The sequence below is a fragment of the Pleurodeles waltl genome, chromosome 2_2 (assembly GCF_031143425.1).
Source record: "Pleurodeles waltl isolate 20211129_DDA chromosome 2_2, aPleWal1.hap1.20221129, whole genome shotgun sequence".
In the NCBI taxonomy this organism is placed as follows: Eukaryota; Metazoa; Chordata; class Amphibia; order Caudata; family Salamandridae; genus Pleurodeles; species Pleurodeles waltl.
Genome location: NC_090439.1, coordinates 509,414,091 through 509,428,587, shown reverse-complemented (window position 1 = coordinate 509,428,587; position 14,497 = coordinate 509,414,091). Strand labels below are relative to the sequence as shown.

The following is a 14,497-nucleotide window of genomic DNA, read 5'->3' as shown; positions in this document are numbered from 1 at the left end:
AGTTACTACTGTGCGCAGCAGGTGGTGGCTGTCCGTGGTGCAATGGAGCCTTGCGGCCAACCACAGCAGGGTACAGTCCAAGGTCTTGCACAACAGAAGGATGTCTCCAAGCTGCAAATCAATGTGCAGGGAAAGTTGGCCTCCTACCGAGGTTGTACCCTGGTCTTGCTGAAGGACCAAGAGATGTGACCTTGCCACCTCCCCCCACGACCCCACCACGAGGTATTGAGGGCATGTACTACAACTTTCCTTGCAGTCTGTGGAGGACCCAAATAATTTTCGTAAGTGTTTTTATCATGTCAAAGCAGGATGCGGCGACTGAAATATTTTGCTGCTTCAAAGATAACTGAATCAAACTTTACTCAGAGATGTCTTAGCTGACTCAGAAAGAACGAGGAGCATACCTAATTCATCAGGCCACCTGTTATCAGTCCATAGTTATTGATTTTTCCCAGAATGTATATTTGTGACTTTTCTGAATTAAGTTTTAGACATTTGTCGTTCATCCAAAAAGAGAATGGATAATACAATGTTTAAACCTGTCTTGACAAAAAGTCAACTCATTGGAACAGGACACAAAGGCAGCCAGAGGGGTCATATAAGTATTAAAGAGCATAAGCTTCAAAGATTAACCCGTGGCACTCCATACTTGAAAAATGACGGGTTTTAATAAAATGGGGTAAGGCAGACGGATTCACTTCTCCTACAAAAGAATATTAGCTATTCAAAAAACTTCTGTATGCTTTATTTCTATTTCCTCTAATTGTTGGATCAGAATGGTATGTGACAAGATGTTGAACGCAGTCAACAAGTCATAGGAACCGCGTAGCTATTCCTTATCTAAGATACATTTAAGGTATTCCGACATTGCCAGAAGAATCAATTTTGTGCTATGTGCCGCCCAGAAGTTGAATTGGGGGGAATCCAGAATATTATTGCCTGAGGTAAAGGGATAGATGATGGCTTACATGTCTTTCCATTATTTTGTCTGGGGCTGGTAACTAAGATATAGGATGATAGTTGTTGAGGATAGTAGGATATGCATTAGTTTTCTTTAGAAGAGGTGTAACCCAAGCTTGTTTCCAAGAGTCAGGGATAGTAGCAGTATTAATAGATGTGTTTAGTAAATTACACAACATTGGTGTAAACGTAGCTGCCCTTTATTTGAATATAGAAGGAGAACATGAGTCACAGTGAGAATCCATATTTATATTATTAATTAGTCGCATCATTTCAGGAAGGGAAACAGAAGCCAACAAGAGTGAAGACCCGTCCGTAAATTTCACGGGCCTTCCTTTATTTGGGTCTCACGCCCGTTGTCTATGATGATTCCTTTTATGGACATCTTTTGCCCGTAATTCTAGGGATTGCAGTGTGTTATGTTGCTCCACGGTGAGAAGGCTCTGTGTTCTGCACCAGTCACCTTGTAGGTCACATTGTTTTAAGTAACATTTCCTATAGACTGACTTACACACGTCACTGTCGCTGTATAATGTGTGTGAAATGTAGCATGCTTGAACACTCTACTCTACATATGAGTAGCACTAATAAAAATATTAAATACACATGAGAGAGGGTCTGTGTGGAGATGAGGGGCACGATTGCAACACCGGGGGGGGGGGGGGTTCCTGAGGGAAATCAATGGAAGACAAGGTCTTTGAGGGTGTGGGAAGATGCCAACAAAGACTGCCACCAGCAATAAAGTTTGCCCTGCCTGGGGGAGGATTAGGTTGAGGTGGGGCAGCCACTGAAAGTGCGTGCCAGCCTCAAGCCTGATGCCTGCTCCCATTGGAACCTCACCCACATAACAACGCGAGCTTTTGTATGGCTTCTGTCTGCCACCCTCGCTCTACCTTCATGCACCCAGAGGTAAAAATAAAGCATTAATATTTGAGGCAAAAGGGAGAGACACATGGATACCCATTTGGTGGCTCGTTTGTACAAAGGGAAACCCCCAAACCTGAATTAATAGCGGCTTCCCCTTAACCAAACTGTGATCTTAGACAAATATTTTATTTTACCGATCCTCCTTTTTCTTCACCTTCACATATGAAGGCATCCTTAAATGCACAAGTTCAGAATACCAGCTGTACAAAAACGTATTGAGTTTTATTTAACATACTATAATATTGCTAATTTTTAAAGCAATCTGGCCCACATACAAGGTTCATAGGCAAGACATTTGTCATATTAGTTTGCTAATGGCACTGCTGCCAAAGTGGGGTGGGGGAAGAAATAGTTGTAGGTTCATGTTTTACAACTATCACCTTATTAAGTACATCTTACTGCAGTGATATAAAGTGATGTATTATTGTCAATGGTTCTACATGTTAAAGAAATACACTTTTTTGAATTTCAAAGAGACTTTATAATATTTTACGTGATGTCTGTTGTTTGATTTACATGGCAAACATTTTAAGGGTTTGGATTGTGCACAGGCTCCAATTGTACAGCTAGACCCTTGGCTTAGTTCTGTCCCAACTCACCTTGTTAATTTGTTGGCTTGCCCAACACTAGGCTCATTCCTGCAGCCTGTGCAGTGTCCCTGATCCCAAGGCAAAAGCACTTCAGGGCCTGATTGTTAGATGGACTGGTAGCAAGGCATACCCATAGAACAGATAGATTTCATTTTATTGTATTTTCTGTAAAAAAATTATTTCAACATTTCCAGTTAGTGGAGCACGATTAGAAATACCTAACATAACATGACCAGTGTGCACTAATCCCAAAACGCTGTAATGCTACACTGTAACCTGCCTGGCAAAAGCCCTGCACTGGAGCCTTGAATGGACTTCCCCCTTATTTGTTGAAAAATAGCTTTGTCTTAAACATTTCCGGTCTGTCTATATGTTACATTAAATTGATTTGTAAAGCGCACTAATCACTCGAGTGGGTGATCAGGCGCTTGAGCATGTGTGTAGTTTTGTGGTCCCCAAGGTGCTAATAGGAAGAGCCAAGGCTTCAGCTTCTTGCGAACTCAAGAAGTGAGGAGGAGGCTCTGATGTGTAGATGAGGTCTTCCATGTATGTATGTGTTATTTCAGTTGCACGGCCCCAGCCAGAAATCGACAGCACTGTACATGATCCAAAACTACATTTATGTCTGGACATCTGTGCCAAATCACTGAGGGGCATATTTACCCAACAGTTCCAGTAACACTGAACAGTAAGTGAAGTTGCTGCGTTGCATTATGTGAAAGAGAACAAAAGCACCATATTCCCAAAGAAAATGTGAATTGCAATTGGGACTGAAAGCTCTGATATGCAAGTTACACAGTGAACCATCACATAATCTGTTTCCACTCCCCTTTCAACCTCTTCCTGTCCAGTTCCCTTGTCTTTATCTGCTCATGCCTATCTCCTACCAAGTCTCTGCCTCTCTGAATCCCCCCCATGAGTTTTCTTGGTTCCTCCTACCGTGCGTTTTAATGCCACCTCTACCTTTTTTCTCTTTGTCATAGCACCTTTCTGTGTCTAATTTTTGCTAATTTCTCTGCCTATCTTCTTCTGTAATCCCCTTTTCTCTTTTGAATTGCCTATTCTTTCTTTCTCCCACTGGCAGATCCTTGCTTGCTTTCCTCTTCTCTCACTGTTCACTCTCACTGTGCAACTTTGTGTCTCTTCATCTCTGTATATAAACCGCTCTCATTCTTTCACACTATCTAGCAGTGCTAATGCCTATGAACTTCAAGTCTATGTTTAGCAACATAGTGCTGCTTCCGGCACTATCATTCATGGCACAGGGTCCAATTGCGAAAAACAGTCCTTATTTTGTCTGTCAAATTCTGCATGGAGTGTGTATGTAAACTAAACATTATAAACCTAATTTGGCTTGTAGTTTTGTCAGCAGCCTGTTTTACAATTGTGCAACGTCTTCAGATGTGTCCTTTGAAATTACCATTTGTCCTGAATTTTAACTGTCGCTGTCCAAAATGTGCTTTCTTGCCAGGTGGTCACCCTAGTGCAAACTTGCTAATGCCACATGGAATAGTGGGGTAAATAGTTAGTGGAAGAAAAAGATTACTGAATATTTCTGGTACGAAGAGTTAAAGCTTCATGCATATGGGTTATTTTGACCAAAAAAGTGGTCAGGTTACAGAGTGATTGAGAGTAAATAATGTCTTGATTAACGGCTGTAGTACGAGTCCTAGATTTGACAATACCAAAGATTTATTTCTGTGAATTTTTTGCAGATTCATTCTTGTTCCCGTAAAAAATGGATTTAGCTTGTTTGATTGCCTTATGATAGAGTTTTCTAGAGGCACAATAGTGCTTTTTTTCTGGTGCACTCAAGAGGATCTCTATTTCTTTTCTGGGCAAGCCAGGGCACTGGTTTGCTCCGAGACTAGGGTTAGTTTCTTCTTTAATGGAGCCAATTCGCTGAGGGTTGATATGATCCAGTCCTGGTAAAGGGTGGCATCCTCTATGGTAGCCGGGAATGCTGGTCTGTTCTTAGCTAAAGAGAAATTGTTCTGATTCGACAACCAATGCTATGCTCCTTTGAAAGAAACAGACTTCCTTGGCTGATGTCAGAAGCAGGTTTAGGCACCATACAAAAGCACTGCAAAGTGGTCAGACCAGATTAGAGGCAACAGTATATCACAGGATAGGTTCTCTAGGTTAGAAAATATCAGGTTTAACACGTGTCCTGCACTGTAAGCGGCCTGGGACATCTCTTGAATGAGGTTTAGGACCATCAGCTGTTTCGCTGCATTATTTGTGTTCATATCAACATGGTAGTTGAAATCCACTAAGACAGTAAAATATGACGATCTGATTATGTAGAATGATAGAGTCTCAGCAATTTCTTTACAGAAAGTGGTAGAGTGCCCACAATATCTATAAACTAAAGAACCAGACAAAGAATAGGTGGGTTGTATCAGGGTACAGATGGGGACCTCAGCTTTGGTAATATTAATTGCAGTGGTTGTACAGGTAAATGTTTCAAAATGATGGCAAAGCGCCCTCTGTTCTTATTGAGGTAGTTCGGATGGACGATGGAATAGCCTGTAAGAATTGCCACTGCAATATCCAGTGCGGTGCACCCTTTGAGGCAAGTTTCAGTACGGAAAGTGACATCAGGCTTAAAATCAGTAATACATTTAAAGATATCTGGTTTATGCTTGTGTAACGATCTAGCAACAATTAAGTAAAATTTAAAAGACTGTGCGCCATCTGGCCCATTCCAATTATCACTAAAGAGAATCTTGGGGTTATCTGTGCTAAAAGAAAAATGACAAAGGCAAGTGGTTTGCTCATGGTTCAATATTTTAATGTCAAGAGGTTTACACTTACTATGGGAAGGGTGGGGGGTGGAAGCAAAAAGCGTGTACCTTGAACATGAAATACCTTACACCAGGAAACCACCGGGAGAGTGGCACTGCGCGTGATCCAAGCGTGGATGAGCTTGCCTTCAGCATGCCCATTGGCACTGAGAGAGCCTAGTTTAAATAACATATATTAAAATGAAATGCTCATATCAATGCTTAACGATGTTGCATAGAAAACGATAATGATAGTGATTTTGCTTAAACGTGCATTTGAATTAGGACTATAATGTGTTTGGCTACCAATGTATATGCGAACTAATAACTCATTAATAGAATCATTAATGCTATGGTTAATCAAGTCATATTAACGATTATGATATTGCATTTATATTAAAAAATCTCATAGGCCTTAAGTTAGCGTGAGCTGTGGGTTTTAGCTGCCTAGCTCTCAAATTAAAAGCATTTTTCGGTTTTTCAGCGTGCTGATTTGCAAAGGGCTATGACCCTGCAAAATGTTCCTTTTCTTCAACTTAATGTATCGGTACAATTCTGTTCTCATCCGCATGCTTGCTGCTTTAGTATGAGTTTATACACAAAGTTGAAACAAATGTAGATTAATGTAATGTACAAGGACGTTTAAACCATGGACAAAGGAACTCATGACCCGAGAAGACGTGCCAAGCTGTGAAGTAACCTCCGGATGTGCCACCTCCGAAGACGTCAATTATGAAGACCAATCAAAGTGTTATGAATTATCGTGGGGTGACAATTAGAATTACCTAATTTATAATTTGATAGGTTAAAGATAGTGGGGTATAGCAAATGTCCAATAGAATTTTGGGGGAAGGTATTATGAAAAAGGGATAAAAACCCATGTCGCGAAAGGGTCGGAAGAACTAGGTAGGGAATGCTATTGATTTTATCCAGAAACTCTGTCACTCTGTTTGGTGACTTTGAGACTTATTAAATCATCCTCACCCATAGACTGCCCCTATACACTTCTCCTCCTTATGAGGGAAGTGTCCCCTGTCCTTTAGACAAAGTTTAGACTGACGGCGTTTTGACTGATGTCCTGAAGACGAAGACTGATCCTGCGTGTTGAACTAATCTTTGGAGGGTAATTATGACAATGCAATTTGTAATTTGTCTGTTTGCCTTTCCTTTCTAGGTACCAACTGCTCATTTTGATAGAGACCATAGTTAGATGTTTTCTAAATTGGTGTTCTAAATTGTTTTTGCATGAAGCCCAACATGCTGATGCTAATTAGTGGTTAGGACAGGAGTTCACTTCAACTGACGCAAAATAGACAAATGACTGAACGTTACGCTATGCTGAACTGAGACATATACGATATTCACTGTATTATGATCTATGTTCACGCCGTGCTATGTTCTTATGTTTGTGATTCTTGCATTAATGAAATTTTATCACAGTTGCCATATCATGACTATGCTCTTATGCTTCCTGGTATTGAGATTAACTCATCTGCTCGTAGATTGTAATCAATAGGGAATAAAATTCATAAAATTCTATCAAAGGTGTGGTTATTCATGGCTGAAAGGCCATGGTTGCGCTGACAATTTGATTAATGTCTTTATCTAAAGTAAAGTGCATTGTGATGGTAAATATTGATGACATTATTGATATATTGCTTGACATATTGATCAGTTATCTCGTCCTACGGTGTCTCACCACTGGGTCACAAGATTCATTGGCCTAAAACGAGTCCTAATGTGTATAAATTAACATAGAAGGACGCGTTATCAGTTCAATATGCAGTTTTGTCACTTTTGTATTACCCTCTCCTGGCGTAGGGTATGGCCCCAAAAAAGCTACAGCACTAATGCACTCAAAGTGCGCAGAGGCCTGAAACGGGGGCAGTGGGGTGGAGGACAAATAAAACAACAAACTGGATTCCAGCAGGTCTTGTGTGAGATCAAGCTCTCTTGACTCACACACTACCAAGAAAAGTAAGATAATTAAAAGAAAAGTGTGATCACTAACAACATAACCATAAAAGACTCATGGAACCGAGCACTAAGTGGGAGATGGGCACCCCCACAGAATTACAAGGAAAAAAAATATTCAAATTAGGAAAACAAGGGGGGAAATATTACCACATCTTAGGAGGCAGTTACCAGTACATTGCTGGTAATTGCCACCTTTTCCAAGCTGTCGATGAGGCTGGAAACGAGGAGGAAAATCTGATGTGATTTTCATTTGAACAGTAAAATTGCTACCTGTGAGAAGATGATACTGGACTGTACCTTTGAAGAAGAAGTGCCTGTATACCAGGAAGCCCACATACTTAGGAGACCTGTAGAGTGGTTGAGGCACTCGGCAAGGTCCAGAGCATGAGGTCCCTTCACCCAGCTGCTTAATCAAACCACCAACTCTTTTCTGCATCTCAATGGCATGGGGAAGAGCTATTGTCATTTGCTCATTCTGGGGACAAGCCTCCTTTGTCTGTACCTTGTCCATGCTGCAAGGAAACCTGTGTGCACCTTCAAGTTATTTCCTTGATCCTTGACAATCACTATGACCATAACCCTGGCCTGGGAATTTGAAAATGTAGCTGCAGGAGGTCGACCATGTTGATCGCAATGAAATGCATTTCAAATTTGAACCATTGGTCTGTGTTTTACAGCTGAGTATTTGCTGGCGAGTTTGTGGAGCCCACTCATTGGGGTCTGTGGGTACTCCTGGCAATGTTAAATTACTGCTGCAACTGATTATTCTATATAGATCACCAAACACAGAGATGCAGATGTACCGGCATCATCGGAAGTCTCTCTGCAAGCAGTCTAAGCTAGTAGACTTCCATGGACTGTGCCCAGTCACTGGGCACTGAATGTTGCCCCAGGAGCACCCTTTTAGTGACCACTGCATCCTCCTAAGGCTCACCTAGCTAACTTGGACAGTAATTGAGCATCGCTTTGGTCCACAGATGGCTTGTGGCAGGTGCATGGATACCTCAAGAATTTCTACATCGGCACATGAACCAATTCTGGCCTGTGAATACAGAAAAGTAGCAAGGTGAATCATTAACTATTTTAAGTATACCTTTTTCAAAGCTGTGTAACCAGTCACTCTTTGAGAACGACTTGTGCTGACTGTAGAGACCTCAACTCACCAGCACATTCACATTTCTGTGCTTATTTAAGTGAACGGTCATCACCCATAAGGTTTGGTTCTTTACTCACTAAAATGCACTGGTGATAGCAAACAGCTCTAGTTTAAAACTGGCTATAGAGTCCAGTGTTAACACCATAAGAACGTGCTGCCAAATCTCCAGGTAGGAAGAAACTAGAGTTTGCTACTTTTCGTAATCACTGTTTCATGTAAAGCATTTCATTTTTGTGTATTAAAGCACTTTTATTTTTAAAAAGTTAAGCATATTCCGTTACTAAGGGACACCATTGTGTTTCACTGTGCGCTGAGTGTCTAACCCTTACAAGCTCCTTCGCTAAAACTCAGGCTGCTCAACCTCATTATTATTTAGAATGAAAGGATGAAGGGGTGCAACGGGGATTTTAATTTAGGGTCCAATAATATTTGGGCCCATGACACAAGGTTGTAAACAGTTCTCAAAATCGGAGGCCATAACCCTAGATTGCTCTGGGACCACAAGTACCAGTATCTCGGGGCAGAAGGAGTCTGTTCAGTCAGTCAGTGAAACACAGTGCCCTGGAACACATCAGTAAGGCTAGAGGGTCAGACAGACGCGAGTGAGAACTGGTATGAATCGGAGCTGGTCAACCAACAGGTTGAGCACATCCATGTCAGTTGCTGGAAGCAGAGTTTATAGAGCAGATGCTGTTGGGTAATAGGCGTTGTCTTGTTGGAACGACTCTAAGAGCTCCAAATAAAGAACATCTAGTGGCTCCAAAGTTGCATACCTTACAAGCCTAAAGCAGCTGTATAGAGAACCTGAGGCTCCTGTGAAGACCATTAGTCAATGGTGCAGATCCGAAATGTAAACTAGTGTAATAAAGCAGACCCCAAATACTGCTAAAACAACCTGCTGTGGACCCAGAATTTTATGAGCTATAAGCCTTGGTCTATCTTCTGATATGTATATCCTCCACCAGTCCCAGGCCAGCACCCAACTTGCGATGTACTGTTGCCCACAGCGACAGGACAAGCTGAACGCAGCACACACAACACCGGATGCACTGAGCTGCTACAGCGGAGTATATTATTATATACAAGTTGTTAAAGCAGATATTGCTAATTAGAAATTATTAAAAATTGCGTATATGTTATGATTTATAAAAGTTAATAGAGAAATTAATTGTAGAGAAAACTGATGTGCATGTTTTTGGAAAATGTGCCCACGGGGTATGTCAGCCAAATATACGAACTTGTCCTAAAAGAACTAAAAATGCGTGAAATAATGAAAATGTGTAATAATGATGTAGTAATGTGCCATAATGAAATGTATAACCTATGTTTTGCATTGTATCGTAGAAGCTAACTTAGCCGAAGCCGTGGCCTACTTGCCAGGCCTCATGCAGAAGCAGAATTATTAAACACACGCTATAGAAGTTGCTAGTGCCCATGAACCGACCATGAACTGTGTGCTTAGCTAGAAGTTTCTGCAATGTACCGACGAACAGGAGATGATGAAGTCAATTTGATACAATTATGTGTGGAGTAGGCTGAATGTACTTTCCCAGGACTTGAACAATAGAGGCACTGACTGAAGAGGAACATGCAACATTTTCGATACCTGGAGAGCCGGATGATGAGGACATCATACAGTGGACCAACCCATGAACTGAGGAAGACTAAATACTTTGTTGCTGATCCATTTCATGAATAGGTAGCTATGACAATGTGACTGATTAACCTTTCTTTCTAGGTACCAACTGCGCTGTTTTATAGTTTTCTTAGGTAGAGGTTTTCCAAATAGGTTTTGCATGAAGTCCCACATGCTAAATGCTAATCTGGGTTAGGTAAGGGTTCTTTGGGTGACGTTGACAGTGACAAATGATCGACGGACTGATTGCTGAACTCTGCTGTTAATGCTGTTATATTCATCCTTGTTGGCTTATGCTGAAGCATGAGAATATGTTTTCTCAAGTTCTGATTACATTATGTTATTGGTGGTTATTAAAGAACAATTTCTGAGTTGATTGAATAAAGTTTGATTTAACCTGATGACTTAGTATTGTAGCTAATAGGGAAATAAAATTGATAAAACATATAATTGAGTTGTGGTTATTCATGAAATGCTGATTTATTGTCTCATGCTTAATGATTCTCTTAGTGGTTGATTGATTACATTGATAATTGATGTTCATCAATTACTGCATAACTAGGATACTTTATGTGATCCAAAAGGTTCATCGGCCTATACACGTCCCCTTGTAAGTTTACTTACTAAGGACCAGGCACGCTTGCAAAGTCAACACTCAGTTTAGATAGACGGCTCACTGTTTTCAATTAAGAAAATGTACTATGTTGTCAAAAACGCCCTCCATCCCATGCACAGTTATATATTGAAAGATTAATTACCATAATTTCTATCCTAACTCTGCCTTTTAGGTACGCTATGGGCAGAAGAATACGTCCAACCTTCACAACGCGTTACATCACTCTTCAGGTAATCAGAGACAGGTCAGGCGCAATCCCTGAAACCTGTGACGTTGACAGTACACAGCAGGACGCTAAACTACAAATCAACATACCCCTACCTGCAAAGAACAAAGCAGCATCCTATGCCTGCGGCCACACAGAAAACTGCCACTCTCTGGCCCGGCACATACCAGTAATCATTTCTAGCAACTGCCAGCCCTGTAAACATGAACCTGGCATGTGATCCACTACACCCATCACCCAATGCAGCCCCAAGCTTCCGTACTTGCTTGTTTGCTTCATCGAAGAATACACTGTTGATGCTAGATGCCTTCTCAAAGTGCACCGGCCTCGGGCACAGCTCTAGGTAGTAGTCGCCGCTCATGTTTGTAGCCTCTGAAGTTGCCTCCAGCGAAAGCATATCAGAAACGGAGCGTGCCCCGGATCACCTGCACGGGCTGGCGTTGGCTGGGCGGTGTCTGTGCCAGTGTCCACATTTGTCCTTCTTCTACGTCTATGCCGTGACCAAGTGACGTTTTGGTCCCTCCTCTATGTCTACTGCCTGTACCTACTATCAGCTGATACCACTGACGGCTGGGAAGACCTTGTCCCTTTTTTGTGTCTGTGGCTCATGCACACAAGCAGATGAAACACAGGCTGCAGCTCCTCAGAAATCATTTGTACGGCTACTTAAAGTTAGTAACAGTGAGCAAGAAATGTGGAGTTTTATGACACCTAATTTTATGGGACAGTGTAAATTAAATGATACTGTGTGCTGTCGACTTCAGAATAGAGAAACCAGGTTCGAGTTCTGGCGTCGGCCTGCTGGACGTTCTGTGATTCATAGCAAATCATTTGATCTCCCCGTTCTTTACGAAAAAATAAAATCTGACCTTATGCAACGTCACATGGCGCTCATGTAAAAATACTTTTTGTGTGTGTTGGTGTATCTCATAGTGGCATGGTTCTAACTATAACTACACAATGGCTGGCTGTACCAGGTTCACATAAACACTAATAGACCCCTTTCAGACGGGAGACTCCAGATTCGTGAAGTCGGCAATGGCTTTATTTTGCCTGTCTCCCACCTGAAATTGAATTATTGTTTCAAAATCTCATACTTTCCTCTTTTAAAATGTTGAGATGTATGGGTTTAGTTAATTTGTTATAGCTGGGAGGACAACTGTGTAGTTATAGGGAAGAGCCGGTTTCCATAGGAAATTGATTTTTAGTTTTACAAGACCAGAGGCTCATATTATGCAGTTGTTTCTTGATTTTGATTCAACAGTAACCAAGCAAGATAAATAACTATATTTCTCAGAAGAAATTGACAACAGGACTACAAACTGTGACATCACAATAGAACAGCCAATGGGAAGTTGAATAACCCAATAACTATCTTGACTGAGAGCAACAAATCCTCTTGTCTTGCTTCTCGCAGTTAAGATAAGTATAACATTTACTATACATTAATATATACAGTTATTTAGTATTCTGTATTTTATATATCAATTTTATTATTTGGTTATTGAATGGACTTAGCTTTTACGAGCGCACACGCGCTTCCTTCTTTGCTCGTTTCCTCTTGAGCATTTTTCAGTTATAAGCGCTCTATTTTCTGCACTCCTCACCTCACTGCTACAGGTCGCCTTCATCTTGCCACCTCAAACAACGTACTGTTGCATTTAAGACTTTTTATCTCCTCATCCACTAGCGGTATTCTTTTCCCTTCTTTGCTCCTCCCATTTCGCAGCCCTTCTATGGCCGAGTCCTCCAAATCCACATGCCCCCTTCTCTCCATTGGTGCCCTCTAAAAGCTCTTTTGCCTTAAAGCCAGCCTCTGTTAACCCTTTCCTACCATTTTTACTCAAGTAATTCCAATTTTACATTTCTTTCCTTGAATTTTGAGTATTTAAAAAAAAATGTGGTTAATTATTTGTTTTCCCCTTAAATTTGTCATTATGTCTGAGGAAGAAGAAACTCAGGCCTTTAAAGATAATTTTAAATCCTTCATTAAAGATTCAGTTCAACAGGCTGTTGTTGTTTCTATGCTGGATGTGTTGGAGCTTAAACATCATTAATAAAAGTGTGCTACTAAAATGAAATGAAATAGCGTGATTAAAACGTGTAATGCTGAAAAATGTGTTTTAAAAAAACGTGTTGTGTGCTTTAGAAAACATGTCCACTACGGTGGCAGCCATAAATCTAGTTCGACATAATAATAAATAACTGCCTAAAGAAATGTATTTTTGTTGGTTTATTATTAAATGCATGAAAAGATTAATGGTTTGAAAATTATGAAATGTTTAACTCTGCATTTTTTTAGCATTCATTTTAAAAAGGGCTTATGTTAGAAATGCAGCTGCATTGTTTAAACTGCTAATGTTGTGAAATGTTTTCCTAAGCATCCTGTGACATGTTCTTTGCTTGCAGTGGGAAGGTTATGTTCTTATGTTGCAACATTTGTCTGGTTTTCTGAAGATAACATGTACTTGTGAAACAAAGGCTTACTGAATTTCTGAATAGGCTTTATGTGTAATCTGCAACATTTGTATTTTGCTGCAGAAACTGGTGACTAAATGGAGAAAGGATGAACTAATGATGAACACAGAGAAATGAAAAGGCTACGGTAGAGAATGTGGAATGAATTTAATTGGCTCTTGACCCAAACCACCCCATAGACTGATCAATAGGGTTTTTGCTAGTTGCTTTAAAGGAGTTTAATATAACAGAATTAGGTGATGTAGAGTTTCTGAGTTCTACTGCTCCTGTCAGGGCTGACTTCGTCTGCTCCTGTGTGCCTTGCAGCTCTTGGCTGTTTTGCAGATGTGCTTTTATTTCTGCTAGTGAATAATGTGCTATGTGTTTAACTTTCTGCTACTGACAGTTCAGATGCATTAAGGCCAAACATTACTGAACTGTTTTGTATATTGTCCCTGACCAATGAAGATGACCAGAAGGTGCTCCACTGATGAAAACTTTGCTGCCTGCTGATCCATTTAGGAGGGGTATAACCAAATTGCACATTTGTCTTTCTTTCAGATTTGTATGTGTTATCTTTTAGAAACCTAACCACTATTTTTGGTTAGTGCCATAGTCATAAGTTTTCCAAATTAACTTTTGTCTTCTTTTTTTTTTTTGAGCGAAACACAAACATTTATATATAATTAGAGTAATAGTTAGGGATGCCACATTCTAAATTTGACTGTTGCATATAAATTGATTGTAAACAGTTCATCTGCAATAACTAAATGCATTCTGTATCAATCTTTTATTTGCTATTGTTGTTATTCTACATGGTGGTTCTTGAATGCCTAATGATAAATATTCTGTCTAAGTTAAGATTCTTTCAAAGGTTTGGTCAGACTGTGTTATTCATGTACTTTTATCATTTGGTCTTGCATTTGGTTTAAGTGATCTCAGCATTGTTAATCTAAAAGGCAATAAATGTTTGAACTTTACTAAACTGGTCTGGTGATTCATGGCCATATGGGCCATGGTGCATCTAAATTACTGACTCCAATATGAAAAGGGATGTTTTTTTATTTGATTTCATTATTGTTAACCATCTCACCCCTATCTGAGTCCAAAGGTGCGTGTCGACCTCTAAGGGTAATTGATGGATACCCTATACATGTCACCTTATA

At 40.4% G+C, this 14,497-nt stretch overlaps 1 protein-coding gene across 1 annotated transcript in view; it reads right to left on the bottom strand.

Annotated features, from left to right (window-relative positions):
• The window catches only part of RMC1 (regulator of MON1-CCZ1), a 219,715-nt gene extending 208,368 nt beyond the window's left edge, over positions 1–11,347 (bottom strand). The window contains exon 1 of the mRNA XM_069220023.1: positions 11,137–11,347. Within this exon, the coding sequence (XP_069076124.1) occupies positions 11,137–11,271 (135 nt within the window). The 5' untranslated portion in view covers positions 11,272–11,347. The remainder of the gene's footprint in view (positions 1–11,136) is intronic.
• Between the last annotated feature and the right edge of the window lie 3,150 nt (positions 11,348–14,497).